The sequence below is a fragment of the Geotrypetes seraphini genome, chromosome 5, assembly GCF_902459505.1.
Source record: "Geotrypetes seraphini chromosome 5, aGeoSer1.1, whole genome shotgun sequence".
Lineage (NCBI taxonomy): Eukaryota > Metazoa > Chordata > Amphibia > Gymnophiona > Dermophiidae > Geotrypetes > Geotrypetes seraphini.
In genome coordinates this window covers 21,277,519-21,304,949 of record NC_047088.1, presented here as the reverse complement: position 1 = coordinate 21,304,949, position 27,431 = coordinate 21,277,519, and the positions used below count along the sequence as shown (strand labels likewise).

Sequence of the window (27,431 nt, the reverse complement as noted above, 5' to 3'; positions counted from 1 at the left end):
AATTGGGATTATACCTTTACAGTTAATCATCTGGGATTAAGTGAACAATTTATTGGAAAATCCAGTGGCATTGACTTATGATACCATTCTATTTGGTACGTTAACGAGAGCTAAAATTCAAGTATCGGCTCAGAATAACAAGCTTCTCTTTATAATGACAGGGGTGGCCATACAACTTATATTGAGGAATTGGAAAAACTGGGATAGGTTAAATTACTCCTTTTGGTGGGAATCTCTTTTATCATATTTTTAAAATGGTCTGATGGCCATACAATAGGGGCGATATAGGAAATTTTTGGACGTTTGGGAACTGTTTACTAAATTTTGTAAGGAATAATATCTGATTTTATTTGTGGACCTTTAAACATACACATCCGGGGAGGGGGGAGAGATTTACACTAGAATTGGATTAAGGGAATTTATGGAATGTTTTTTGTAAGTTTTATTTTACTTGATTGTTAGGAGGGAGGGTGGGCGAAAATAGTTGTAAGTTCATTGTGTTTTTCTTGCAATATTATTCATAGATGTTACTTGCTTACACAATTGTAGTTTGGAAGTTCAATAAAGATTAAAAAAAAAAAATCAACTAATTTGTATGAGTCTGTCTGTTCTGTTTTTAGGTTTGTCCTTCAGATGATGTTCTGCAACCAATGGTTCCACAACAAAATCAAAGGTCGGTACCTGTCACTCAACAAAGTGGAAAAATTTTAGCAAACGACCTTGACTCATCACTTGCCAATCTAGTGGGAAGTAAGTTCTAAAATCAGCCTTGTTTTCCATTGGTTTTTTTTCCATGCAGAATATAAAACCATGGCTTCCTTTTCATATTTTCCTTTCTGCCATAGATCTTGGATTTGGAGGAACACCATCCAAAAAGTAAGTTTCTTCAGACTTTGTTTCCAGTTGTTTGCTTTCTGTATATGATGCAAAATTTTCTCTTTATTTTGGTGAAAAAGTCCTGGTTGTGTCTACAAAAATATTATTTTATGGAAATTTGGCATAGCAGGTCTGATGGTGTCGAGTTTTACATCTATTCAAGAGGTACCCTGACACCATCAGATCTACATAATCCAGGATAGTACATTTCATTCTGGGTCCCAATTACTAGCACATAGACCAGGAAAAATGTTGCAAGTTCTTTCTAGTTATAACTCTTCTGTCAATCTGATTTACCATATTTTTCGCTCCATAAGACGCACCCTAGATTTAGAAGAGGAAAACAAGAAAAAAAAATATTCTTCATACTTAAGTTACCCTCATCACAACCTCACCAGGACTATTTTTTTCTAAGGAATCTTCTTATTTATTTATTATTTATTTATTCGATTTTTTTAGCCCGTCCTCCCAAAAGAGCCCAGAACGGGTTACAATGAATATATTGGTGCATTAAAATTATAAGTAAGATAGGTACTTAGAAATTCCCTTACTGTCCCGAAGGCTCACAATCTAACTAAAGTACCAGGAAAAATGACAATTAGAAGAGTAATAAAGAAAGAAAATAGAGATAGAGGAGAAAAATAAGAAAATAAATATACTAATAAGATTACAATGATCTAAAGGAATTTGAAAGGTTAAAAAGAGGGGAGATAAGAATAGATGCAGAGGGAGAACCGTTGAAGCAATAGAATTCTCGGGAAATTTAAATGAAATTTGAATGATAAAATAAAACAAAATAAGTGGTAAAACAATAAGTGAGATTAAAAAATATATCATAAACTAAAAAGAAGTGAAAATAAAATCAAAACAGTCAAAACTGAAGTCCAGCTTGAACGGGCCCCCGAGGTCTCATCCAATTAAACAGATGTAATAGTACATAGCCACACTGAAATCTTGGTGAGCTTAACTGTGAACTTAACATTCTACAACACAGGTCCCTGCATTGTGCCCACAGACACACACATATGCTGCAGAGTCAGCAATTGGTAAAATAAAAGATAACATTATCTTTAATGCACAGCTTATTACACCACCACCCCCTACGCACCCATTCTCTCTCTGTGTTGAAACATTTTATTGAATTTAATATAGCACACAAAAATCCAACAAACAGAACCATCATAGAACCAGCCCACACCCCCCAACAATCCCCCTCCCCAACACTGACCCAGAGATCCACCACAGACAACCCCTCCCCCCAACAGTGACAGCCAGGCTAGCTCAACATTCAAGGGAAACAGCCCCCCCAACCAAAACACCCAAAAGAATAAACAACCCATCCTGCGACCCATCCCTAACTCAGAAGAGACCACCAAACCCACCATTCTCTTACTTAATAAGAAGAATATACCAGTAAGCAAAAAGCGGTCGTGAAGCAGAAACAGTGAGAGGGGTTATGTATGAGCGCACTCTGGTACCTGCTCGGCTCCCTGGAAACAGATCTTACAGATGGAGGTCAGGCTGATGTCACTGCTGCAGACGGAGTCCAAGTCGACTTTGGGGGCTCTGGCATTGGTGTGCTGCTTTGGCTGGGGAATGCCGCTGCCTCTGTCATTGGCTGCAGGCACCAGCGGTTCTTCGTTCTCCGCCTCCTCCCCCGACCAAGCCATGGTCCCAGTTTGCTGCCCCGGAAGTTCTTAATAGAGGCCGGCAGTTGCGTCTGCGGTGGTGCCTGCACTCTCCTAGCTCATTGTGGATGGAGGGCGAGGTTAACTTCGAGGGCTCAGCGCTACCATTCCGGCCTCCTCACCCCACCCTCACTCATTCACCCAGACACCAGCAGAGCCGCAGCGCATGAGGGCAGTGTCCAGGGACCCAGGAGGGTGTAATTCTCTCTGCGGCTGGTATATTCACTCCATAAGACGCACCCTTATTTCCACCCACTTTTGGGGGGAGAAAAAGTGCATCTTCTGGAACGAAAAATACGGTAAATACTTTTCATATGCAAAATGACTCATTTGTTATCTAGCTGCAACCAGAATCCCAAGAAAGGCTGGGTGAAAAAGTTATTATTTTTTTTTTTACTCATATTTAATATGCAATATAACTGCCCTAAATTGTTGTGCAACAGGGAATATTTAATCTTCTCAAAGCTGGGACTGCTATACTAGAATTTAGTTAGATTGTTAGATAAGTGGGATATAAGAGATTTTTTAAATAAGTTTCTGATAATTCATTAGCTCACAGACTTAAATCATTTATATAGTGAATGGACATTTGCATCAAAAGTATTTGTCTGTCTAGGTCAGACATGCAGTGGAATCAGCCAACAGAGAAGAGACTCACTGGTGGAACAAACTGGCAAGCAAGAACAAGCACATCAACCACATGGACTCCTGCCCCAGTAGCTGCCATTCCGCAGATGGTAAGTCTCAAACAATGAACTCAAATGTAACTGATCAGTTTTTAGGGGCAGTCCAAATGTTGATTGTAGATGTTGCATTTTTGCTGGTTATTAGACAAATCAGTAAAATGAGCAACACTGTAAAGCAGACATGCCTTTTACTATTTTATATCAAATTTAAATACTTCTCTGGAAGAATTCAGCTTTTAGGGGCAGATTCTGCATAGGATGCCAATCTCAGTAACCACCTAAGAAGTGGCTGAGAATCACACACCAGCGTCCTATACAGAATTGCATCTGCCCTAACGGACAGACACCCTAACACATACACCCATACCCCTCTGCCCCCATTCTCTAACTGGTGCCCATGTCACAGGCGCTAGTTAAAGAATTGCACCTTAAAAGTAGACTCATCCAGCTGAACTAATCTCACAAGGGAGTCCTGCTGGCTCAGCTGATCAGGGGGGATACACCCCTGCTGCAATCAGCTGAATGGCTGTGGCAAGGGACCCCCCCATACAAAGTCTTCTGGCAGGAGGGATGTCTACTCACTCTTGCCAAGAACCCCTAGCCCATACCCAGGGTTTTTACCATTTTTCAAACCTCCCAGCTCTCATCTATTTTAACTATTGTAATAGTATTCCTTGATCAGATCACATTGGCTAAAGCTCTTTCTCATATGTTCATCCTGAATCTGGTAGCTGACTCTTGTGCAGTGACTGCATGAAAATGCTTGCTGTTTTCTATTGTAAACAACTGAAAGCATAGGATTAAATTAATGCATTTCTGGCAAGAATGTAGTACATTTCTTGCAAAAACTGTTTTTTCAGTGCCATTCAAATATTGTTTTCTGCCATACACATTTTAATCCTGCCATTCCAGAATAGAATGTATTACCCTAGAGATAAAAGGTTTTATCATTTTGTTTTCATTATGTGAAAAATAAAACTGTATTTAGAAACTTTATTTCTCTTTCATTCCTTATGAAGGTACCTCCTCCAATGACCTATCCAGTGACCACACAAGTGCCTGTATATGGAATGGTAAACCACTTACTGTATGATTGTATTCTTGTCATTTAGATTGCGTTTTTGAGGTTTAGTGGTTTGAAAATCCTACTTTTTATTACTTCTAGTGTGATTATTTTCTGTACTAAAGTCAGGCCTCACCATTCAGGAGCTGCTTTGACCCGCAGCTCCTGATTATTGAGGCCCAACTTTAGTACAGGAAGAGGTGGTTGGAGCATACCGCGAGTGATTTCTTTCATTCACCGACACTCCAGCTGGCCTCTCCTGCTTCCCCTTTGCGGTCGGAAAATGCTGCAAATGACTGGAACCGCGGACCGCAAATTCGTGGGGGAACACTGTAATTTCCAATAAAGAATAAATATGTGAAGCTTTTGAAACTTTTTTTGTTGTTTGGAATCTGGCTGTGTTGCTAATGATTATGACTCAAATTTACATGAGGTTGTGATCAAAGAGAAGGGCAATCATAATATATACCTTTATTTTGGAAGCTGCTAATATAATTTCTAAACATAGAAACATGACGGCAAATAAAGGCCAAATGGCCTATCTAGTCTGCCCGTAAATACTTGAATGTTAGCTGTGCAGAAATTTCTGGACAAAATTTTTAATCCATAGACTAGGAACAGGCAACCATGGTTCTCGAAGGCCACCCACCCCACACCCTTTGCCCTCTCCTACCCACACTGGTGCTGTGGTGTAACCAAAATAAACAAAGAAAAACCTTTTCCTCTCTCTGTTAAGTCCTAGCATACGTTTGTGGTCTAACACCAGCTCTGGCAGGATACACATTTCAAATCTGACATTGTAATCACAAAATAGAAAATTGTCTGGTCATTATTCAAATCATGTTGGTCTCAAGCACTTGTTTCTGTTTGTCTTCTAACTTGCTTGCCAGGGTCGTTTTCTTCTTTCTCCGTGCTAACCATTCATCTTCCATTTCTGTCCTCCCCTTCCATTTCCCTTCCTTCCCCTGGAGGTCTGGCATCTTTCCTTTTTTTCATCTCCATTCCCACTTTCCAGCATTTCTCTGACCCCCCACCCCCAAATATTCCTCTCCTCCATGGGATCTGATAAGGCAGTACACGTGCACTCTTTGGGCCACCGGCAGCGTGAATGAAGCTTTCCCTCTGCTACTGCTTTGCGCCTAAGGGGGACCAGGAAGCATTAATAGAGGGAAAGCTTCCAGCTGTTGAAGGCAGTATGTTTGGCCCGAAGAATGAAAGAGCAGCTGCAGCAATGAACCCCACCATCTCCAGATCTACCATCTCTCCTTTTCTCAACTACCCTTTCCTCCAGCATCTCTCCCTCCTTCTCCACCACCCCAGAGTCCACCATCTCTCCCTTTCTCTTCCTAACTACCCTCCAGTATCTCCATCCCCCCCACCTTCATCATCCCTTGAGTCCAGCTTCTCTCCCTTTCTGTTCCTTCCCTCCATCCCATTGTCTATCATCTCTCTCCCTCTCATCTGTTTTTAGACTCATTATTTCTTCTCCTCCTCCCCCCCCCACCTTCAGTCCGGCATATGCCTGTCTCTTTGGACACCCACTTCCCTCCCTCCGTGTATTTCTACACCAGGGGGGTCCCCTGAAGGCCGGCATGTTTCCACCTTCTCTCTAGTGTCGTCTGGCTTTCCACCTGGCTTTCCACCTTTCCTCCCGGTCTTACCTTCAAAACTAATTATGGTTTGCTGAGGATTGCTAGTGCAGTAGTGATCCTAACAAGCTGTCGCCTCCGCAGCACGTTCCCTCTACCGCAGTCCTGTCCCTCCTTTGACGTCACGTCCTATTTTGGTCTAGGATGTGACATCAGAGGAATGGCAGGACTGCGGCAGAGGGAATGTGTTGCGGAGGCCATCGGCAGCTTTCTAGGATCACTATAGCACCAGCGATCCTCTGCAAGCTTTAATTAGTTTTGAAGGTGAGTCCGGGAGGCCAGGGGGAACATAAGAACATAAGCAGTGCCTCTGCTGGGTCAGACCAGAGGTCCATCATGCCCAGTAGTCCACTCACGCGGCGGCCCATCAGGTCCAGAAACCTGTATTTAACCCTCTATCTATACCCTTCTATCCCCTTTTTCTTCAGAAAATTGCCCAAACCCTTCTTGAACTCCAGTACCATACCCTGTCCTATCACGCCCTCTGGAAGCACATTCCAGATGTCCACCACCCGTTGGGTGAAGAAGAACTTCCTAGCATTGGTTCTGAATCTGTCCCCTTTTAATTTTTACGAATGCCCTCTCGTTCTTGTAGTTTTCGAAAGTTTGAAGAATCTGTCCCTCTCCACTTTCGCTATGCCCTTCATGATCTTGTAAGTCTCTATCGTATCCCCTCTTAAGTCTCCTCTTCTCCAGGGAAAAGAGCCCCAGTTTCTCCAGTCTTTCAGCGTATGAAAGGTTTTTCATACCTTTTATCAAACGTGTCGCTCTCTTCCGAACCCTCTCGAGTATCGCCATATCCTTCTTTAGGTGTGGCGACCAATATTGGACGCAGTACTCCAGATGGGGGCACACCATCCCCCGATACAACGGCAGGATAACTTCTTTCGTTCTGGTTGTAATACCCATCTTGATTATACATAGCATTTTATTCGCTCTCTTAGCGGCCGCTGCGCACTGTGCTGACAGCTTCATTGTCTTGTCCACTATTACCCCCAAGTCCCTTTCTTGGGTACTCTCACTCAATAACTGCCCTCCCATCGTGTAGCTGTACCTCGGGTTTCTTCTTCCTACATGCAAGACTTTACATTTCTCTACACTGAACTTCATCTGCCATCTCGTCGCCCACTCCCCTAGTTTGTTCAGGTCCCTTTGTAAATCTTCGCAGTCCTCTTTAGTCCTAGCCCCATTAAATAGTTTGATGTCGTCTGCAAATTTTATTACTTCGCACTTTGTCCCTGTTTCTAGAGAGAAGGGGGAAGCAAACCGGCCAGGGGCCTCCTAAATCCACAGAGCTGAGAGTACTTAGCGCTGGCGCCTATGCAGCACTTCCTGACTGGACCCCCGCCCCCTAAACAGGAGCAGCAGTGGACAGCCAGCAAGAGGCAGTGCTAAGGACAAGCTGTTCACTGCCAGAGCACAGCTGCTCCTGCTTTAGGAGGCCCAAAGGTACGGGAAGGAGGGTTGGTCACTGAAATCGTCGAGCCCAATTTTTTAAGAAAACGAATCAATTCACCAAAGCGAATCGGGCAATTCTAGTATCCAGATCCATAGGTAGGAGGATAGATGTGGCTCAGTGGTAACATCTAGTGACTAGAACCAGGATGCATGCACTCCAGGTTTAGGATGTTATTGCAATGCATTGCTCTTAGCCAAGGATATTCTGGAAGGTAGAAGTAATAGAGGAATAAATTAAGGAACATTTTTAATGAAGGCTTATGCATGGTAATATCTTAAAGGCAGGTTTCAATTGAATTAGAAGCCAAAAGGAGGAGGGAATCTCTTGGATCAAAAACATTAAAAAGCATAACTGTGTACATGACTCTTCTTTTTTTAATAATTTTTATTAGAAGCAGTTGCAACACAGATGACACAGATAACCAGCAGTACAAATACACCAGGTCCAAATAGAGAGAATACAAACTCTAACAATAAACGATCTGGTAAACTCAGAAAAAGAAAATAGAGGCGGCCAAGCTCTGAGCCATCCAGTCACAATCTGCAAAGTTTTAGTTGTTCAAACAAAGAACAGAAGCAACCCCCCAGCCATACCAGATGCACACACCCCTCTAACACTCCATACAAAACACAACATACACTCCACAACCACACATTGTGCTAGAAGTGTTTTAGTTAAACTTTAATCTGATTTCATACTGTGTGTGATATTCTTGTAAGCCCATATTTTCCATTCTATTTCATATTTCACTTGAAGGCATAAAATAAAGGTAGAGGACTTATCAAGATTAATAGTGAAATGATTTTTGTCCTTACTTTATGGATCTTGCAGGTACCTGCTCAGATTGGTGCAACGCCTTTGATGGCACCCCAGCCAATGATTTATACACAAACAGGTCTGAGGCCAACAAATCCTTTTGCACCTGTTTCTGGAGCTCAGGTTATTGATTTTTTTTAATGCTACTTTTTATTAATGCATGATTTGCAATTATATAGTTTGGTTTAATGTATGAAAACTGATAAAAGGTAATAAACTGCAAAGGTTTAAGATTTGGTGGAGCATTTGTTATTTCACAAGTAAGATTCTATAACTACTGTATATAGATAGTTGAATATGTACTTTGAGAAGTTTCTTTACACCACTAAACATCACTTTTATTTATCTCTGAAACTCAAAATATCTCTTATTCTTATTAAGGCATTATGAACTTAAGATATTGAAGGCTACATTTACAATATTCCTGGATGTTCGCTATTAATTAAACAACTTTAAGATGATAAATTTGTATTTACATATAGGTAAAATCAGAATATTATTTATCCCAGGACAAGCAGGCAGCATATTCTTGACTGATGGGTGACGGCACCGACGGAGCCCTGGTACGGACAATTTTAGAGTGATTGCACTCTTAAGAACTTGGAAAGTTCTAGCTGGCCGCACCGCGCACGCGCGAGTGCCTTCCCGCCCGACGGAGGCGCGCGGTCCCCAGTTTCTTAGTTTCCGCGGAGCTAAAAAGACGCGTTTCTTTCAACGGCTGTTGAAAGTTCTTTTTTCTAGTAAATATCGCCTTCCCGCTCGCGTAAACCCTTTTGGAAATTTTATTTCCGTTGTTTCTTTTCTTTTCTTAAAAAAAAAAAAAAAAATTAATTTTTTTCTTCAGTTTTCAGTTAGCCCCGGCGGGGCCTATTGCCATCATCGAGGCCTCGGCCTTCGATTTGGCAGAAGCCGTATTCACTTTCATGCCCCCTCAACCCGGGTTTAAAAAGTGCCAGCGGTGCGCTCGACCAATTTCACTGACAGACCCACACAACTGAAAATAATAGTAAAATAGAGATCTCATTATAGGAAGAGGATGAAACTGTCACCTGTTTCTCCTTGAACAAGCAGAACAGAATCTACTATATACCTGGGTGTTGTCATCCCTGATGGCTCCTTCCCACTCACCTCTTGCTCCTCTCCCTCAGTCTATTTCATCTGTTTGGCAAAACAGTAATAGAGCTGCGCTCTTATTTTTTGCCACTCAATTCAACAAGAAAGTGCCTCAGTTCTGCTGCAGGATAGTGATGCATGACAGATTAGCCTGGGATGCATTTCTCCTATATTGGGTAATATAAAGAAATAATGCAAAAAGCAAAGGAGATAAGTTGATACCTTTTGTATTGCATTAACTCAATGCATTTTATGATGAGCTTTCGAAGATAACCCTTCGGATCAGAAAAAAAATCAAATGTTGACAAATATCCGTATACAGTATGCATTTCAGGGATAGGAAGAGGGAGGGGTGGCTGGGTGGGCAGGAGACAGAAAGGTGGCAGAGCAGTTTTAAATATCTTTACAGTGGGCAAGAAAGCCCAGATCTCTGTTAAGTCCTGTTTGGTAGGTGTCCAAATACCTTATTTTGATTTCAAAGGTTTTATGTTCTTGGATTGTTTTAAAGTTAAAGTTCCCTTTTTATATTCTCACCATAAAATCATTGGTGCAGTGATCAGTTTTTTCAAAGTGTTTTCCAATAGAGGTGACATCCTGTTTGGTATTGCAATTCTTAATATGTTATCTATGTAGGTTGATTCTGGTCTTTAGCATTTGACTTGTTTCACCGATGTAACATGCCTCTTTGCACTTTTTTGCACTGAATGATGTATACCACGGATTGGAATCAAATCATAGACATTTTTTTATCCCAGGACAAGCAGGCAGCATATTCTCGTATGTGGGTGACGTCATCTACGGAGCCCCGACGCGGACAGCTTTTCAAGCAAACTTGATTGAAGATTCAAGTTTGCTGTGCTGCACCACGCATGCGTGCCTTCCTGCTCCACTAGAGGGCGCATCCCCTCCTCGTGGTCTCCAGTTCTTTCGTTTCCACAGAGCCAAGAAGTCGTCTTTCTTGCCTCTGCCCGAAAGTGCCTTCTAGCACCGCGGCTTTCTTATTTTTTTATTCGAGAGTTGCTGTACGCGTGTGTTTCATCTTTTTTTTCTTCGTTGCGAAGTTCGCGGTTTTGTGTACAGCCTAGGTGCTCCCGGGTTGTTGCGGCTGCGTGGCCTCGTCGGCCGCGGCCTATATTTTCTTATGTCCCGGCCCTAGACCAGGTTCAAAAAGTGCACCAAGTGCGATCGCCTCCTGTCCATCACAGATTCTCATCATTGGTGCATTCTCTGCCTGGGGGCTGATCATCCCACCGAGTCCTGTCTCCGGTGTGCCACATTTCAGCATCTGGCCCTTCGCTGATGAAAGGCCCGCATGGCGGATCTTTTTGAGGTCGACCAGCCCTCGATCTCGGCCTCAAGGTCAGCCTCGGCTTCGGCCCCGGCCTTGACCTCGGCCTTGGGTACCCCGGCCCCGCCTCGAGACTCGGCCCCGAAGACCTCGGGGTCGACAAAGTCCTCGGCTCCGGGTAAGTCCCCTCTTCCTCCAACAGGTTCCACACCGGCGAAGAAGCCAGCCTCGGGGACGCCGGCGGGGCATGGTGGGAGTTCCTTGCCTGTGGCTTTGGCGAAGCCCTCCAAGCCTTCGGGACGTGCCTCCACCGCAAGGGAATACTCTGCATCGAGGTCGCCCTCGGTGGAGTGCACTGCGGCCTCGGACATGCCGTCGATGCTGTCCGTGCCGGTCTTTCAGGACATGCTCCGGGCGATGATCTCGTCGGAGCTGTGCGCTGCGCTGGCCCATCTTCATCCGGCCCCGACCTCACGTGCACCGGACCAGCCTGAACCTCGCATCGAGGCGCCTGGGGGCAAGGTGCACCGGTCCTGGCGCCTCTCGTCGTCCTCGGACTCCTCGCCCCGGGTCTCGAGGCGATCTTCCCCCTCGGGGCTCCGAGGCGCGAAGCGTCACTCGAAGCCCGGGGTGACCTCTGTCCGAAGGGTGGCTAAGCACCCCCGAGGTTCCCCGCCGAGGCGAGGCCGTTCGCCGACTGCCCGCGCTATGGGACCGCTGAGGGTTTCGGAGTTGTCTCTGGATAACTCTCGATTGTTGATGACTCCCCCTCGGTCCGGGGCTCTGGGCCGAGGCTCGAGGCTTTCGCCGAGGGAGTCCGGGGACAGGTCCCTGACCCGTCATCGGTCGGTGCCTCGTACTCTGGGGTCGTCTCCGAGGGGCTCCTCGAGGCGGTGTAGGTCCTCGACCCCGGTGCGCTCTTTGAGTGTCTCTTGGGGCTCGGAGCGTGAGGCTGAGAGGGAGCCTTGGTATTCCCAAGAGGCTTCCCCTTCTTTTTCGACGAGGCGGTCCCGCTCGGCGACACCCCCCGAGGGTGGGGGAGTGGCTCGCCCGTCCTTCTCCAGGTTCGTCCAGGACATGGGGGCGGGCTCTTAAACTGGACCTCAAGTCTGATTCCCGGTACACCAAAGAATACCTGGAGGAATTGGATATGCCTTCTCCGCCTCGTGAGTCCCTCAGGCTTCCGCTGAACCCGGTGCTCCGGCAGGCTCTCATCCGTAACCTGGAAACCCCATATGCGGTCACGGCGGTGCCTTTAAAGATGGAGTCAAAGTACCGGACAGTCCCCTGCCCGGGGTTCGAGCGCCCTCAGCTGTCCCATCAGTCTTTGCTCGTTGAGTCTTCGCTTAAGAAGTCTCACCCGTCCCGGGTCTCGGCGGTGGTCCCACCGGGTCGGGAGGGTCGGACCCTCGACAAGTTTGGCTGCAGACTATACCAAAATTCCATGATGGCCTCTAGGGTACTGAACTATTCGTTCACGTTTACCTCCTACCTCAAACATCTAGTGCGGTCCTTGCCCGCTTTCCAGGCGGACTTGCCCCCTTCTCGCCAGGTTGCGTTTGGGCAGCTGATTGAGGATATGTCCCAGCTGCGTCTTCACCTGTTCCACGCCGCCTATGACGCTTTCGAGCTTTCGTCCCGTGTCTCAGCGTTTGCGGTGGCCATGCGCCAGCTGGCATAGTTGCGGCTGGTTGATATGGATCCTAATCTCCAAGATCGCCTAGCCAACCTGCCCTGCGTAGGGAACGAATTGTTTGACGATTCCATTGAGGCTGCCACTAAGCGCCTGTCGGAGCACGAACGATCTTTTGCCTCCCTTGTGAGATCGAAGGCGAAGCCGACCCCGGCGTTCTCGTGTCTGCCGCCGCGACGTCAACAGGCGCACCCTCGGGCTTTGCCCAAGTCTCAGCCGCCGACGGCTGATAAGCCTTCTCCGTCTTTTTGACGGCTTGGGCGGATGGGGGCGGGCCCCCTCCACACTAGTGTCAGGCCTCCTTCCCATCGGGGGCCGCCTCGAGGCGCCCACGGAAGCGCTCCACCCCAATAGAGGTGAGCCCCTCGACCTCGGGTTCCTCATCCTCGGGGCGTAGAGCGGCACCGCAGGTACCGCAGAAGAAAAAGGCGGTACCGGTGCCTTTGCTGGATGAGCAGATTGCCGCTGTCCTGCAGGTGCAGCTTAAGGAACAGTTGCAACAACTCCTTCCTGCACTTTTGACACCGAGCCTCCCGGTCCCGGTCCGGTCTGAGCAACCGGTACCGACAGTGGAGCACCCCTTCTATCGGCATCCACTTTGTCGGTACCGGTACATTCTGCCGAGAGCTCAACACCAGGCTGTTCAGACTTTGGCACCGATGCAGCCCTTAACGTCTCCCAGTACCGTGTCTATGAGGTCAGGTAAGTCGGCACGCAAATCCCGACACCTGAAACCCTCCACACCGGAATCTCGAGACCGCAGTTTTCAGGTTAGGGATCCTGATCTGTGGGGTGACTCGGAGGACCCTCTTCTCTCTGAAGGGGAATGTTCATCTGGTGATGAGGATCCTTCTGCTTTAGACCCATCCTCTAAACCAGATGTAACCTCTTTCTCATCTTTTTTGAAAGAGATGTGTGATTCTCTCTCTATTCCCTTGGAAGCTGAGTCAAAGAAATCCAAAGCTTTTCTTGATGCACTGGATTTTGACCAACATCCAAGGGAATATCTCAAATTACCTCTCCATGACATCTTGAGAGAGACTTTTTACAAGAATTTAGAGACACCTTTGACCATCCCAGGAGCCCCCCACAAGTTAGACTCCTTATATAAAGTCATCCCGATTCCTGGGTTTGACAAACCACAGCTCCCACATGAGTCTCTATTAGTGGAATCCACTCTAAAGAAATCCACGGGAGCTAGTGGCAGAGAAGGTAAAGCCATGGACAAATTTGGCAAGAGGTTGTACCAGAATGCGATGTTGGCCAACAAGTCAGGGAATTACGCTTTCCACTTCTCATTCTATGTCAAGCATCTCATACAAAATCTGACTGCTTTTGAGAAGTACCTCCCTGACCGTAAAAGATCTGCCTTTCGCCAAACTTCTTCATCGCTCTTACAACTTCGTAAGTTCATGGTCAGGTCGATCTATGACACCTTTGAGCTAACCTCTCGGGCCACGGCTATGTCGGTGGCCATGCGCCGACTGGCATGGCTCAGAGTTTCAGAACTTGATGTCAATCATCAGGATCGACTGGCTAATGCACCTTGCCTGGGGGATGAGCTGTTTGGAGAATCCATGGACTCCACTACCCAAAAGCTCTCAGCTCATGAAACTAGGTGGGATACTCTCCTCAAAACAAAAAAGAAGACCCCACCTTCCAGGCCTTTTCGTCAGCAATCGGCCTACCAACGTCGATTTGTGGCTCGTCCTTTGCCACCGGCACCTCCACAACCCAGGCGTCAGAGGCAAAACACTAGACCAGCACAGCAGCAATAATAGGTGAAGCCTCCTCCTCCACAAAAATCTTCACAACCCTTTTGACTTGGTTCTCCAGGACATAGCCAGTATCCCTCCATCTGCCCATCTTCCGCTGCCTATTGGAGGACGCCTTACTCATTTCATAAGCCGTTGGGAAACCATCACCTCGGATCAATGGGTCCTCAACATCATCCGCCACGGCTACTCTCTCAACTTTCAGACTCTTCCTGCCCAAGGTCTACCAAAAGAGTCTGCTTTGAACACTCCTCAATCTTCCCTCCTTCTTCAAGAGGTTCAATCCCTCCTCCTTCTGAACGCCATAGAGGAGGTTCCTCTAGATCAAAAGGGGCAAGGATTCTACTCCCATTATTTTCTAGTTCCCAAAAAGACAGGAGATCTCAGACCCATCCTAGATCTTCGTGATCTCACCAAATGCTTGGTCAAAGAGAAATTCAGAATGCTTTCTCTGGCCACTCTTTCCCTCTTCTCAATCAAGGCGACTGGCTATGTTCCCTCGATCTCAAAGAAGCATACACTCACATACCAGTCAATCTGGCCTCCAGACAGTACCTACGCTTCATGATCAATCGTTGTCATTACCAATACAAGGTGCTACCCTTCGGTCTTGCCTCCTCTCCAAGAGAGTTCACCAAATGTCTGATTGTGGTGACTGCCTTTCTACGTTCCCACCACCTTCAGGTGTTTCCTTACCTGGACGATTGGTTGATAAAGGCCAATTCATCTCAGACAGTACTTCAGGCCACCACCCAGACCATCCTGTTTCTGCAACTTCTGGGGTTCGAGATCAATCTACCCAAATCTCATCTCATCCCCACTCAGAGACTTCAATTCATCGGAGCTGTCTTGGACACAGTCCTCATGAGAGCGTTCCTGCCATCCAACCGTCTTCAAACGCTTCAATCTCTATGGCAGCAGGTGCTTCCACAACATTCCATCTCTGCCAAGCAAATGATGATACTCTTGGGTCACATGGCCTCCACAGTTCATGTCACACCCTTCGCACGTCTTCACCTGCGCACTCCTCAATGGACCCTAGCTACCCAGTGGTCCAAAGCGATGGATCCTTGCTCACGTCACATATCTGTGACATCATCTCTTCGTCAGTCTCTACAATGGTGGTTGATATCCTCAAATCTCTCCAGAGGTCTTCTCTTCCATCTACCTCCTCATCAACTTATCATCACCACCGATGCCTCCCCTTACGCCTGGGGAGCTCATTTGAACGAGTTCCAAACTCAAGGACTTTGGACAGCTCAGGAAATGAAGCATCACATCAATTTCCTGGAACTCAGAGCGATGTTTTATGCCCTCAAGGCCTTCCAACATCTTCTCTTTCCTCAAGTCCTCCTGCTGTGCACAGACAATCAAGTTGCGATGTACTACATCAACAAACAGGGTGGGACAGGCTCTCGTCTCTTGTGCCAGGAAGCCCAGAAGATCTGGACTTGGGCCATAGATCACCATCTATTCCTGAAAGCTATCTACATTCAGGGAGAACAGAATTCCTTAGCGGACAAGCTCAGCAGAATTCTCCAGCCTCACGAGTGGACACTCAATCCTTTCACTCTACAGTCCATCTTCGCTCAATGGGGCACTCCTCAGATAGACCTTTTTGCAGCTCCTCACAATCACCAGCTGCCCCTTTTTTGCTCCAGACTCTACTCTCCTCACCGTCTGGCAGCGAATGCATTTCTCCTCGATTGGTCCAACCTGTTCCTGTACGCTTTCCCTCCTCTGCCTCTCATGTTAAGAACCTTGTTCAAGCTCAAGAGGGAACGAGCCACCATGATTCTGATTGCTCCAAGGTGGCCCAGGCAACATTGGTTCTCCCTTCTACTTCAACTCAGTTCCAGGGAACCCTTTCTTCTTCCACTGTTTCCTTCTCTGCTTACACAGCATCAGGAGACCCTTCTACATCCCAACCTCCAGTCTATGCACCTGACAGCTTGGTATCTCTCAGGCTGACTTCTCATGATACTATTTTGTCTCAGCCCGTTCGTTCCATTCTGGATGCCTCCAGGAAACCGGCCACAAAGCAATGTTACCATCAGAAGTGGACACGATTTTCTTCCTGGTGTCTTCTTCATCATTTCGATCCCACTTCTCTGGCAGTGGAGACATTGTTGGATTATCTTCTTTCTTTGTCTGACTCTGGCCTTAAGTCTACTTCCATCAGAGTCCACCTCAGTGCTATTGCTGCTTTTCATGAGCCGGTTCATGGAAAACTTCTCTCAGCTCATCCCTTGGTGTCCAGATTCATGAGGGGTCTTTTCAATGTGAAACCACCTCTTAAAGCCCCTCCTGTAATCTGGGATCTCAATGTGGTTCTTTCCGCCTTGATGAAACCTCCATTTGAACCTTTGGCTACCACTCCTTTCAAGTTTCTCACTTGGAAAGTACTTTTCCTTATTGCTCTTACCTCTGCCAGGAGGGTCAGTGAGCTACATGCACTAGTTGCAGATCCACCTTTTACGGTCTTTCATCATGACAAGGTGGTTCTGCGTACACATCCAAAGTTTCTCCCTAAGGTTGTCTCTGAATTCCATCTCAACCAATCCATTGTTCTGCCTGTTTTTTTTTCCGAAACCTCACTCTCATTCTCGTGAACAGGCTCTGCATACTTTGGACTGTAAGCGGGCTTTAGCTTACTATTTAGAGCGTACTAAGCCCCACAGATCATCTCTCCAACTCTTTCTGTCCTTTGATCCGAATAAATTGGGACGTCCTGTTTCTAAACGTACGTTGTCTAATTGGCTTGCAGCGTGCATTTCTTTCTGTTATGCTCAGACCGGACTGACACTGGAAGGTTCTGTCACGGCCCATAGAGTTCGAGCTATGGCAGCATCTGTAGCTTTCCTCCGTTCACTCCTATTGAGGAAATCTGCAAGGCTGCTACTTGGTCCTCAGTTCATACTTTTACATCTCACTATTGTCTGGATGCATTCTCCAGACGGGATGGACACTTCGGCCAATCTGTTTTGCAAAATTTGTTTTCCTAATGGCCAACCTTTCCTCCATCCCTCTTTTTGTTAGCTTGGAGGTCACCCATCAGTCAAGAATATGCTGCCTGCTTGTCCTGGGATAAAGCACAGTTACTTACCGTAACAGGTGTTATCCAGGGACAGCAGGCAGATATTCTTGCGTCCCACCCACCTCCCCGGGTTGGCTTCTTAGCTGGCTTATCCTAACTGGGGACCACGCGCCTCTGTCAGGCGGGAAGGCACTCGCGCGTGCGCGGTGCGGCCTACTAGAACTTTCCAAGTTCTTAGAGTGCAATCACTCTAAAATTGTCCGTACCGGGGCTCCGTCGGTGCCGTCACCCATCAGTCAAGAATATCTGCCTGCTGTCCCTGGATAACACCTGTTACGGTAAGTAACTGTGCTTTCTCCTTTCCTTCCCCATGGTCTGGCATCATCCCTTCCCTGATTCCCGGCATCTCTCTCCTTTCCTTTTCTTCCATCTATCCCTCCCCCCTCCTTGCTCTGACATCTTCTCCTTCCTTTTCCCTTGGGCTGGCATACCTTCCTCCTTCCCTCCAAGCCCTAGCATTTCCTTTCATTCCCTCCCTCATCTTCCTTCAACACTCTCCCCAATTCTCTCCCCCTCTGCTCCCTTTCCTCCTTGTCACCCAAGAACTTCATGGGACAGCAGCAGCATTCACAATTCACTGCTGTTGCCAGCTTCAGGCCTTCCTCTCTGTCGGGTCTTGTCTTCATGAAAACAGGAAGTAGACAGGACCCGGCAGAGAGCAAGTCCTGAAGCCGGCAACAGCAGCGAATTGTAAACACTACTGCTGCCTGAAACACCCGAGGCAGACGCTTTTCTCCCCTCCCAGCCCAACCCCCGCTGACCCTCCTATCTCTCCCTCCCGACCCTCCCAGCGAGTTGACAACCTCCCTCCAGTAGCGTCTGCAGCTGCAGCAAGCTAAACAGGCTGCTTCGCGGCTTTCTCCTGCCCGCGAATCCCTCTGTCGCGTCACCGATGATGTCATCAGTGACGCTTCAGCGGCAGTAGAAAGCCGCGAAGCAGCCTGTTTAGCTTGCTGCGGCTGCCGACGCTACTGGAGGGAGGTTGTCAACTCGCCGGGAGGGGAGGGAGGGAGAGATAGGAGGCTGCGATCCCCTGTCCCGTTGTCCCCACTCACAGCTTTGGGACCCTCTCTGAAAACGGGACATTTCGGGCGTCCCGAAACTGTGAGTGGGGACAACGGGACAGGGGATGTGAAAAAGGGACTGTCCCGTTCAAAACGGGACGTATGGTCACCTTAGTCATAGTCCTTTATAACATTGCAGCTAAAGAGCCCTGCCTCCGCGTGGGGCTTTGAATTTGGCCTTAGCAGTTCTGTGAGCAAAAAGGAAAAAAGCAAAAAAAAAAAAACAAACCCTCTTTCTCACTAAGCTGCAAGCTGCAACACAAGCCTTGATAATTGTCCATTCAAAAACTTCAAAACAGCATTCAAAAAAACAGTTCACTTTAAAGCAGTGGCTGGCTTGGAAAACTTCTCCAAAAAGAAAACACAGTTTTTCAGTTATTAGCCTTGCAGGCAATACCTATTTCCATTGTCTCATGTTCTGGAAATATCTGTTCACCAACCTCCATTTCTTCCACCTGAGGTGTGGCCTCAGTTTCCTGGCAAGGAGCTACAATCTCCACTTCCATGGGTTCTAGGCTGTTCAGTTGCACTGGAGAGAGGACCTTTTCCCTTTCTTGTTCTCTCTAACTCTGGAGAGAAAGTGGCTGGCTTTTTAGTGTGAGAGCCACGCCCTGCTCTCAGTGTGCCTGCGCTGTTCTGAGGCTCTCTTGGGCTCCCCCTGTGGATATTGTGGTAACTGCAGGGTTTTCTCCCAGGGGCATTTTGCCTAAACCTAATATTCACAGGTTTGGGAGCAAACCTAGCAGAACTGGACTGAGTTTCCATGTCCTTAGCTTCTGAATAGTCAGATAGGACCTCATCTTCAGTGGAGTCCTCCCTAATGTATTCAGGGATCCTAGGCTGCTGGGCTCTGCGGGGCTTGGGAACAGCTTTCCTAGCCCTGTCTCTGCCTCTCCTGGGGTTTCTAGCTGGGAACACGTCAGGCACAGAGTCTGACTGGTCACAGTCTTTCTCAATAGCTTTCTTAGTGGTCACTGCAGAGTGAAGATGGGCAGAAGTTTGTTGTCCTTGAGGGGTGAAGCAAGGAGCAGCCTATACTGATGGCTATAAGGGGCAAGTGTGAGAAAAAAGATAGACTTGGAGACTCCATACCGGGTGTTGGTGTTGACAGATTCCAGTCTCAGTAGCTGGGATGTTCATTATCAAGGCCAGGTGGTTCAGGGATGATAGTACCTATTAATTGTCTAGAAGCATGTGCAAGGTGTATGGCCTTGCAGGTGTTTGCTGCGAGATTAGAGCACAGATTAATGTATCTGTTATCCAACAATGGTACAGCAGTAGCATACATAATTTGTTGAGGTTTAGCTCAGGAAATGGCAGTGATGGAATGGGTGAAGAAACACCTGCAGCTTTCAGCAGCTTATGTATTGGGAATGCAGAATGTTCAGTCCAGTTTCATGAGTAGAGTTGCTCTGAATTCAGAAGAGTGGACTCTTAACTCCAGAAGCCTTCACAAAGTGACCTAATGGTTATTGCATTGGCCTGAGAACCAGGAGAACCAGGTTCGATTCCCACTGCAACTCTTTGTGTCTCTGAGCAAGCTACTTAGCCCTCCATTGTCCTAGGTATAAAATAAGTACCTCTATAATAATGTGTACTATAAACAGAAAGGTGGTATTTCAAATCCCATCCCGTTTCTCTCTCTCATTGTGGAGCGTTGGAGGAGGCCATTAGGATCTGATGGCAGGGATAACCCTGAAAGTTCCCAGGCTTTTCAGTCACTGAAAGGATCTGAAGTAGTCACCATAGACGTGCTGGTCCAGCTATGGCCTCAAAAAGGGATTCTTTATGTATTGCCTTTGTGGTTTCTGCTGGGCAGAGTCATTCAGCAGATTGAAGCTACTGAGGACACAGTGACCCTATTGGTACTAGATTGGCCAAGAAGGCCTTAGTATGGAAATCTGAGCTGCTTTAGTGTGGAAGGATCCCTTAAGCTTTTGAAGACCGTTGAAGAGGGCCTCTTTTATCAGGATCCAGTTCTGATGCCATACCTGGGTCGACTTTGTCTTAGATCTGGCTCTTGAAAGGGCGAGGTTGCAAAGTCAAGGATACTCTACCCAAGTAAATAAGCACCTTGATGTATGTTTAGGTATAGAGTAAATTTGAACAGTGGTGTGCAGGTAATCAGGTGGAGCCCCTGAAGGTAGTGGTGGCTAATACACTGGTGATCTCGCAGAATGGCCTGGATAATGGAAGATGAAGATGCAGATTGCAGCTAATTCATATTACAAAGGCTTGGTCTGTAGACAAACATTGGCATTCCATCAGAATATTGTTCGGTTTCTCCAGGGTGTGAATTTGGTAAGACTTCTGAGTAGGCTGGTGGTTTTGCTGTGGAATTTGAATTTGGTGGTGTCAGTGTTTATAGAATGGTCATTTGAACCTATCTTAGTTAATATTTCCTTGTCAAGAAGAATTTGAGTTGTAAGCTCTCTTGTCATGAACCAAGAGAAGGTAGTGCTACAGCCTGTATCTTCCTTTTTACCAAAAGTGGCCACTGTGTTTTCACATAAACCAGTGCATTTCTCTTCTGGTGTTTCAGGTGTGCTGGATGGGCCCAAGAGAGTAGGTTCCATTTGCTGGATGTTAAGAAAGCTCTACGATGCCATTTGGAGAAAATTGAGGACTTCTAGTGAACAGACAGGCTGTTTGAATTTGAAGGGGCTCAAAAAAGAGAGGTGGCCACCAAGACTGCAATAGAATGTTGGATTAAGGAGGCTTTAGCTTATGCTTATCTGTTGAAAGGTCAGCAAATCCCAGCAGTACTGAAAGAGCATTTCACTAGGGGGCAGGCTTCTTGGTTTGAATATTCGCTTGTTCCACCTCGAGATATGTAGGGCAGTTTCTTGGACTTTTCTTAGTTCATTTGTTGAGCACTACACGCTACATGTGCATGTAGAGCAGGATGCAGCCTTTAGTGCTGAGTGTTGCATTCAGGTTTCTCTGGTTCCCACATGAAGTGTTTTCTGTTTTGGTATTTTCCAAGCATCTGGACTGGTCTGGTGGGATGATAAGGATGTAAAATTAGATCTTACCTGCTAATTTTCATCCCTTCAGTCCCTAGAGTCTAGACCATTCGAGAACCTGTTCATATATTTTGATTGATAAAGTACAAGATTTACTATTTGGTGATCTGAATCACGGAGTGAATGTTGTAGAGTGAGTGTGTCAATTGGGCCTGGTTGGTTGATTATGTTTTGTTTGAACAAATTTGATGGTTTATAGTTTTAGGAGTGGTAATGCCTTAAATGGTTTTAATTTTCAACTCCTTCATATTGCTCTGTTATCGAAATACTGGCTGGAGTCATGCTGCACAGGATACGTGAAGTGTGATGTCTCTAGCCTTCTAGCTCTTGATCTCTATCTACTGGTAAGAGACGGTTAAACACAAGCATCTGGACTAGTCTGGGGGGGGACTTGAAGAAAGAAAATTAGCAGGTAAGATCTAATTTCACCTTTACCTCCCTAAACACTGGTTCATTGTATGCAGTGTTACAATAGCTCAAATTTTTGGCAGTAAATTAAAGCCAAGTATGTCAACAGCAAATGGATGTTGCCCCAGATAAATATATTTCTCCACTAAATATTGAAATAGACTTGACTTGAGAAATCTATCCAGCTATTGTTTTCTCTCTGCTTCAAATGGAAAGCAGTGAAAAAATACTGGAGAAATAATCTGCCTATTTTTCCTGTCCTACAGATGCAGTTCATGTAGAGCAGCCAAAGCAACATGTCAGTTTGACAACCAAATACTGGTAAAAAGAAGAGACTGAATTTTCAAACTTCTTGCAGCGCAGTCTTCAATGGGGCATCTCTGTACTCTTGTACCAATGTAATACAAATTTACTATGAACTGCTGTGCTTTCAGGACATCTTGTTTGACTGTCAGTATACTATGGAATCCTATTGTCTATTTTGGACTGTGCAAGACTGTTTACAGATAGCAAGTTGAGATGTATCTGCCCTGCCCTGATGGAAACTGAAGGGTCAAATGAATTTGGAAAGATCGTTCCATGCTAAGAAAGTGCTCTCTTGACTGTTCCGTGATTTGTATTCTCAAGCAGAAGCCTATAAAGAGGCACTGCTGAACAGATTCTAAGGCTGAATATTTTTATTTATTTTAGACTGTCTCCCTCCTTCCCTCTTCTTTTCAGGGGAAAAAAAAGCTCTGTGGCTGTTGCAATCAAGACGAAGCTCATTTAAAGTTGAGCAATAATATTTTCCAATGCTGTAATAATGTACTTTGAGTATTGCTTGTGTAACAATGTAAGGCCAATATGGTATAAAAGAAAAATAATCAGACAGCTTTTTCATACTAGAACAGCGTCTTATAATTCACAAATTTTATACTGTGAGATTTAAATGCTGTGAAATAACAATATGTAATATATAAAAGAATCAGTTGGAAGTTTGCATTGCATTGGAGCACTTGCATTGTTGATTTGGAAGGTGCATGGTTGGAATCTTTATCCTGAGGCTACAAAAATGAGCATGTCGCAGAGTAATGTAGTTAAATTCTAGAAAAAAGTAGAGGGGAGGGCAATGATTGCACTTTCTTAAAAATGTAAATTACCTTGTATTGGTTTGAGTTAACCACTTGCTTCAAACAGCTGATATGAAGTGCTGCACTTTTGAATAGCAGCATATTTTAAGGGCTTAGGAAATACGATTTAAGATCCATTAAAAAAAAAATTGTCCACAGATTGACAAGATCAGCAGTCTAGACAGGTAGTTCCTCAGCTACCAGCACTGGGAAGTTATAATAAATTACATTCCTGGTTATTGTCCAGCCTTAGAAAAATAACTCATGCCACTTTAATGTCAAACAATAAGTACAAAAATGTTAAAAATCTGTATATATGTGGAATCCTAGTATGTCATGTCTAATGCTGCAGTATCTTTATTTGTTTGTAGTATTTTCAGTGTTCACAGATTTTGTATTAATTTCTCATAAAATTGTAAAACCAACTTTAGTTTTAAAACTTTTGGAAAATATTACTGCAGTCTGGCCAGGCATTAATGCCAAAAATTTCATTTGAAAAGAAACATCATTTTAATAGATACAGTATTTTATGAACTTTTCAAGTCATATAATAGGATGCTTGCTACAACCTTGAGATATCCTAACTACGTTTAAAGTGGTAAAGTGAGCCACCAGAGTTAGTTTGATATCAGATCAAGGCCATTAAATGGTCCTAATGGCACACTTTATGCATTAAATTACTTTTTAAATATTAAATTACTGTGTGCAGTAATGGGATTAGAAAATTTGGGCTGCTTGACTGATGCATGCTTGAAAGAAACATTCTGAACTTTGTGTTCTTTTGAGCCATGACTTACAAGACTGCTACTTGACACTTTTAAAAATTTTGAAGTTTCACTTCAGCCTAGAATACTGAAGGAGTTTGAGGATTTTGGGCATTCTACATTTACTGCGTAAAACCTGGATTCTTTAATGTAATGCAACGCTCTTTCCAGAATACAAAAATTTAATAGGCTGGGATACTGTTTCATTAGATTGACAGAACTTTGTGTACACCCATTGAAACACATGGAGGTTGAGATTCAAACATTTAGTAACAGTGGAACCTAGCAGCTCAGGCCCTGTAGTGAGAATATTTACCTGCTGAATGGCTAAATACTGTTTTTTTTCCAGGAATGATTAAAGTCAGCTAGGTTAGCTGTCTCTACTTCAAGGATAACAGACTTGAATTTAGCCCCTAACTTTCGTATGTATTTTCTGCTTCAGCCTAGCTAGGAAGAGAATGACAGGACATGAGCTTGGTTTAGCTTAATTTAGTTTTCAAAAATTAGTCTGTAGTAACACATGCAAAGGAGTTGAACTTGCAGAAGTTTCAAACTTATGTTATGGTAATTGAATTACTTTTTGTGTCACTGAAAAAACAAAAAAAATGTAATGAGATAAGTCTTGTATGGTCTCAACAGTTCATCATACAATACAACTGTTTTTTTTCAACAGAAGGTATTATAGCTTACACTAGTCCATTAAATGCAGCAGAATACAGACAAAGCATAAAAAGCGGCCATGTCAGATTAAACTATCTGAGATTCAGATCAATAAATAAATTGCCATACAAAAAGTCTAAATAAAACTCACATTTCCTGAAATTGTTGCCATTGTTTTTACATAAACATATATTTGACTTTATATTGATATTTAACTTAAAGTAGCAGTGAATTGTAATTAAAATGTTTTCAGCAAAGGAGAACTTTTTCTTGAGGTAATTAATGTTATATACTTTAACTGGAGAGGTTTCATTTTAGCATTCTTTAAGCCCTATCCATGTGGGCTTGTCATAGCTTGGCCAAATCCTGCTTGGGTAGTGATTGAGAGCTGAAGGGCATTATTACAATAGCTTTGGTTTAGACAAATCTGGCAGAACATGAACCCTACAGAAATGAGGGGAAGCAGTTAAGCAGTACTCAGTATTGTGGGCTACACCACAAAATCCGAACATCAGAAAGGTTTCAAGGAATATATACATAAAAAATTGTAGCATGTTTTATGCAATTTTCAGTTTAAAAGTGAATGAAATTCATCTGTATTGTAAATGCTTGGCAGAGATCTACTTAGCCAAAAATATTTCACCTATAAGGAGTGGCTATTTCTTTTTTAGTTTTGTTAGGAATATCATCAATGAAAATATGAACTCAAATGCCAGTACACCATGAAATTTTTTTTAAACAAACCGCAACTATGCTATAGTGAACCTGAAGTTTGACCTGTGTTTTAATAAATTCTTTTAAACCTTTATTTCTCTTTAAAGCATCATTTTATTAGTCATTTTGTGTGTTGGTGCCAAAAATGTAAGAGAGGTGCTTGTGCAGGTGTTTTAACACAAGATTATTATCCTGCCATCCCTGAGGGTTTGGAGGCATAGTAACTAGATCACAGCAGATAAAGAAAGACCTGTATGGTTGATCCAATCTGCCCAACAAGACAAACCCATAGCATATGGTATGATGCAGTATTACATGAATATTTGATCCTAAGTCTGCCCAGCTCTGGCCTTAGTCTCCAACTCAGCCACGAACAGATATCACAAAACAATGTACACTTGAAAATGTTATTTGGCCATATATTTCTTTAGAAATATTTTAAAATACACCACTTCACTAATCAGTGTTCAGTCTTAGAAATCTATAAAAGGCAATATGTGTCTCTGTACTAATATATATCGGAAAGAAAGGTTTTGGATGAAAAATGAAGCACTGTATTGTGTGCCCCAATCTTGTAATCCTTGTCAAAAATATATTTAGCAATGAAAATATTCTATTTGTAATCCCTAGAGGTTTTTATTTTCTGAGAAACCTAAAATTGTTCAATTTGCAGCAACAATATTAAGTAAAAATATTGGCCAGGTTTACTGGTATTGTATACTGATACGTGGTAGTAATTATAGATATTCATCCTTAGATAATTTTGGCTTCAACGGTATTCTTTTAGAACTCATTACTTCTTAATAACTTATCAAATGTGTGGGTTTGGACATTTTGTTGAAGGCAACAAAATTATATACTTGAAGCTGGTGATAAGCTGGAGAAGAGCAATAGCTTTATCCCAGAATGGATTTAGTAGTACTTTGAAAGTATTAAAGGAATTCTATTGGGTTACATCTGCTGTAGAGTTATTATAGAACCACCCTTGGTTAGTAATTATTTCTATTTTACTACTTAAAAATATGCATTTTAAAATAAGTAGCCTCAATATACATCTGTAGTCCTAAAAACTAGCTTCCCATTAGATTTGTATATTGATGTTGCTAATGTTTGAAATTCATCCTTGTATGTGTATACCTTTGATAGTGCAAAGTTGTTAGGCATATTTGTTTTCACTGAAATGTATAAAACTGATTCAGTAACTGCTTTGAAAATATCACTTGGAAAGACTGGAATATCGTATTTTCTGAATCATATGAGAACAATGGACATGTCTACACAATTTTGTTGCCAAGTTATACAGTTTTTTTAAAAATACGGAATCTGGTTAAGAAAGCCTCTGGCAACCTTTCTCTGCTGAATCCAATGTAGATTTTCAAATATAAGTTATTTGAGAATTGGTTTTAATGCTTGTAAATAGCTTAAAATGTGTAAAACCATCCCAAGCATTCTTTTGTAGAATGTTGAATAATCTTTAAATTGTAAGATTTAAATACAAGCTATATCAGGGACGGGGGTGGTTTCCAGGACTAGACAGCATGCACTGTGGATCAGTGCTTTATTTGTACATTAAAGGGAAAATGTTTTTATTTCTTTTGGATAGTATGTACTGTGAGGAAAGCATCCAAGGCACTGTGTATTGGTCAATTTCATTCTAGAGATTATATTTTTCAGTATTGGAAACTGTACACACTATCTATCATTTATACATTTTATTGGCAATATTTTAGGTAAGAAAATCAACCATTATGTTACTACTACCTTTGATGTATTTGATTTTGAAATTGTCATGTACTGCTGAATACATTACAGTATAGTTAATTTTCCATATGTATCTGATGTGCCTTTATTTCAAACAAATTTAAGTTGATGTCACTGAAACAAATTTTGGACTATATCCTTAGGGTTTTGTTTTGTTTTTTTATTTCACATATCTTCACAGAATCTTGATCAAGACCAAATTTACAAAGCATATGAACAATCCAGGTTTGCGAAAGGATTTTGTACACTCAAAATGCATTATTATCCTAGATAGCTTGACTACTGTTCTTAGGGTTTTGGCCTCAGGAACCTAAGCATTTCACCCATTGACACAAAGGGATCTATTTGCTAACAAAGTAGTGTGTATTAAGTGCCATATAGTTCATGGGTTTATAATGGGTTGTACAGCATTTAGCATGTGCTAAATCCATTAATGCCCCTTATTTAAAGGACCCCTATATAATAATAATAATAATAATCAGTTTATATACTGCAAGGCCAATGAGGGAAAACCATGTAGGATAGTAGACCGTCTACCAGTAATGATTTTAACTGACCTGTGCAACTGTAAAATCCTTTTATGACTAACCAGAAGGCACACAGTGAGGACTTGAGTGTTTTTTACCACATACATTTTGATAGTGCTGGTCCAGATAAGCTGCAGATCACAGGAAAATATTTCTTGTCCAGCTGAATTATTTTTAAATAGGCCTCTTTTAGTT

At 43.9% G+C, this 27,431-nt stretch overlaps 1 protein-coding gene across 2 annotated transcripts in view; it reads left to right on the top strand.

Annotated features, from left to right (window-relative positions):
* Window positions 1–26,774, top strand: part of LOC117361116 (phosphatidylinositol-binding clathrin assembly protein-like) — a 273,794-nt gene extending 247,020 nt beyond the window's left edge. Inside the window, exons 14-19 of one of the 2 annotated variants that reach the window (XM_033946028.1) lie at window positions 634–750; window positions 846–876; window positions 3,181–3,301; window positions 4,270–4,323; window positions 8,244–8,360; window positions 21,968–26,774. In XM_033946028.1, the coding sequence (XP_033801919.1) occupies window positions 634–750; window positions 846–876; window positions 3,181–3,301; window positions 4,270–4,323; window positions 8,244–8,360; window positions 21,968–21,982 (455 nt within the window). In that variant the 3' untranslated portion in view covers window positions 21,983–26,774. The remainder of the gene's footprint in view (window positions 1–633; window positions 751–845; window positions 877–3,180; window positions 3,302–4,269; window positions 4,324–8,243; window positions 8,361–21,967) is intronic. The other variant, XM_033946029.1, reaches the window with a different exon arrangement.
* Window positions 26,775–27,431: the final 657 nt, after the last annotated feature.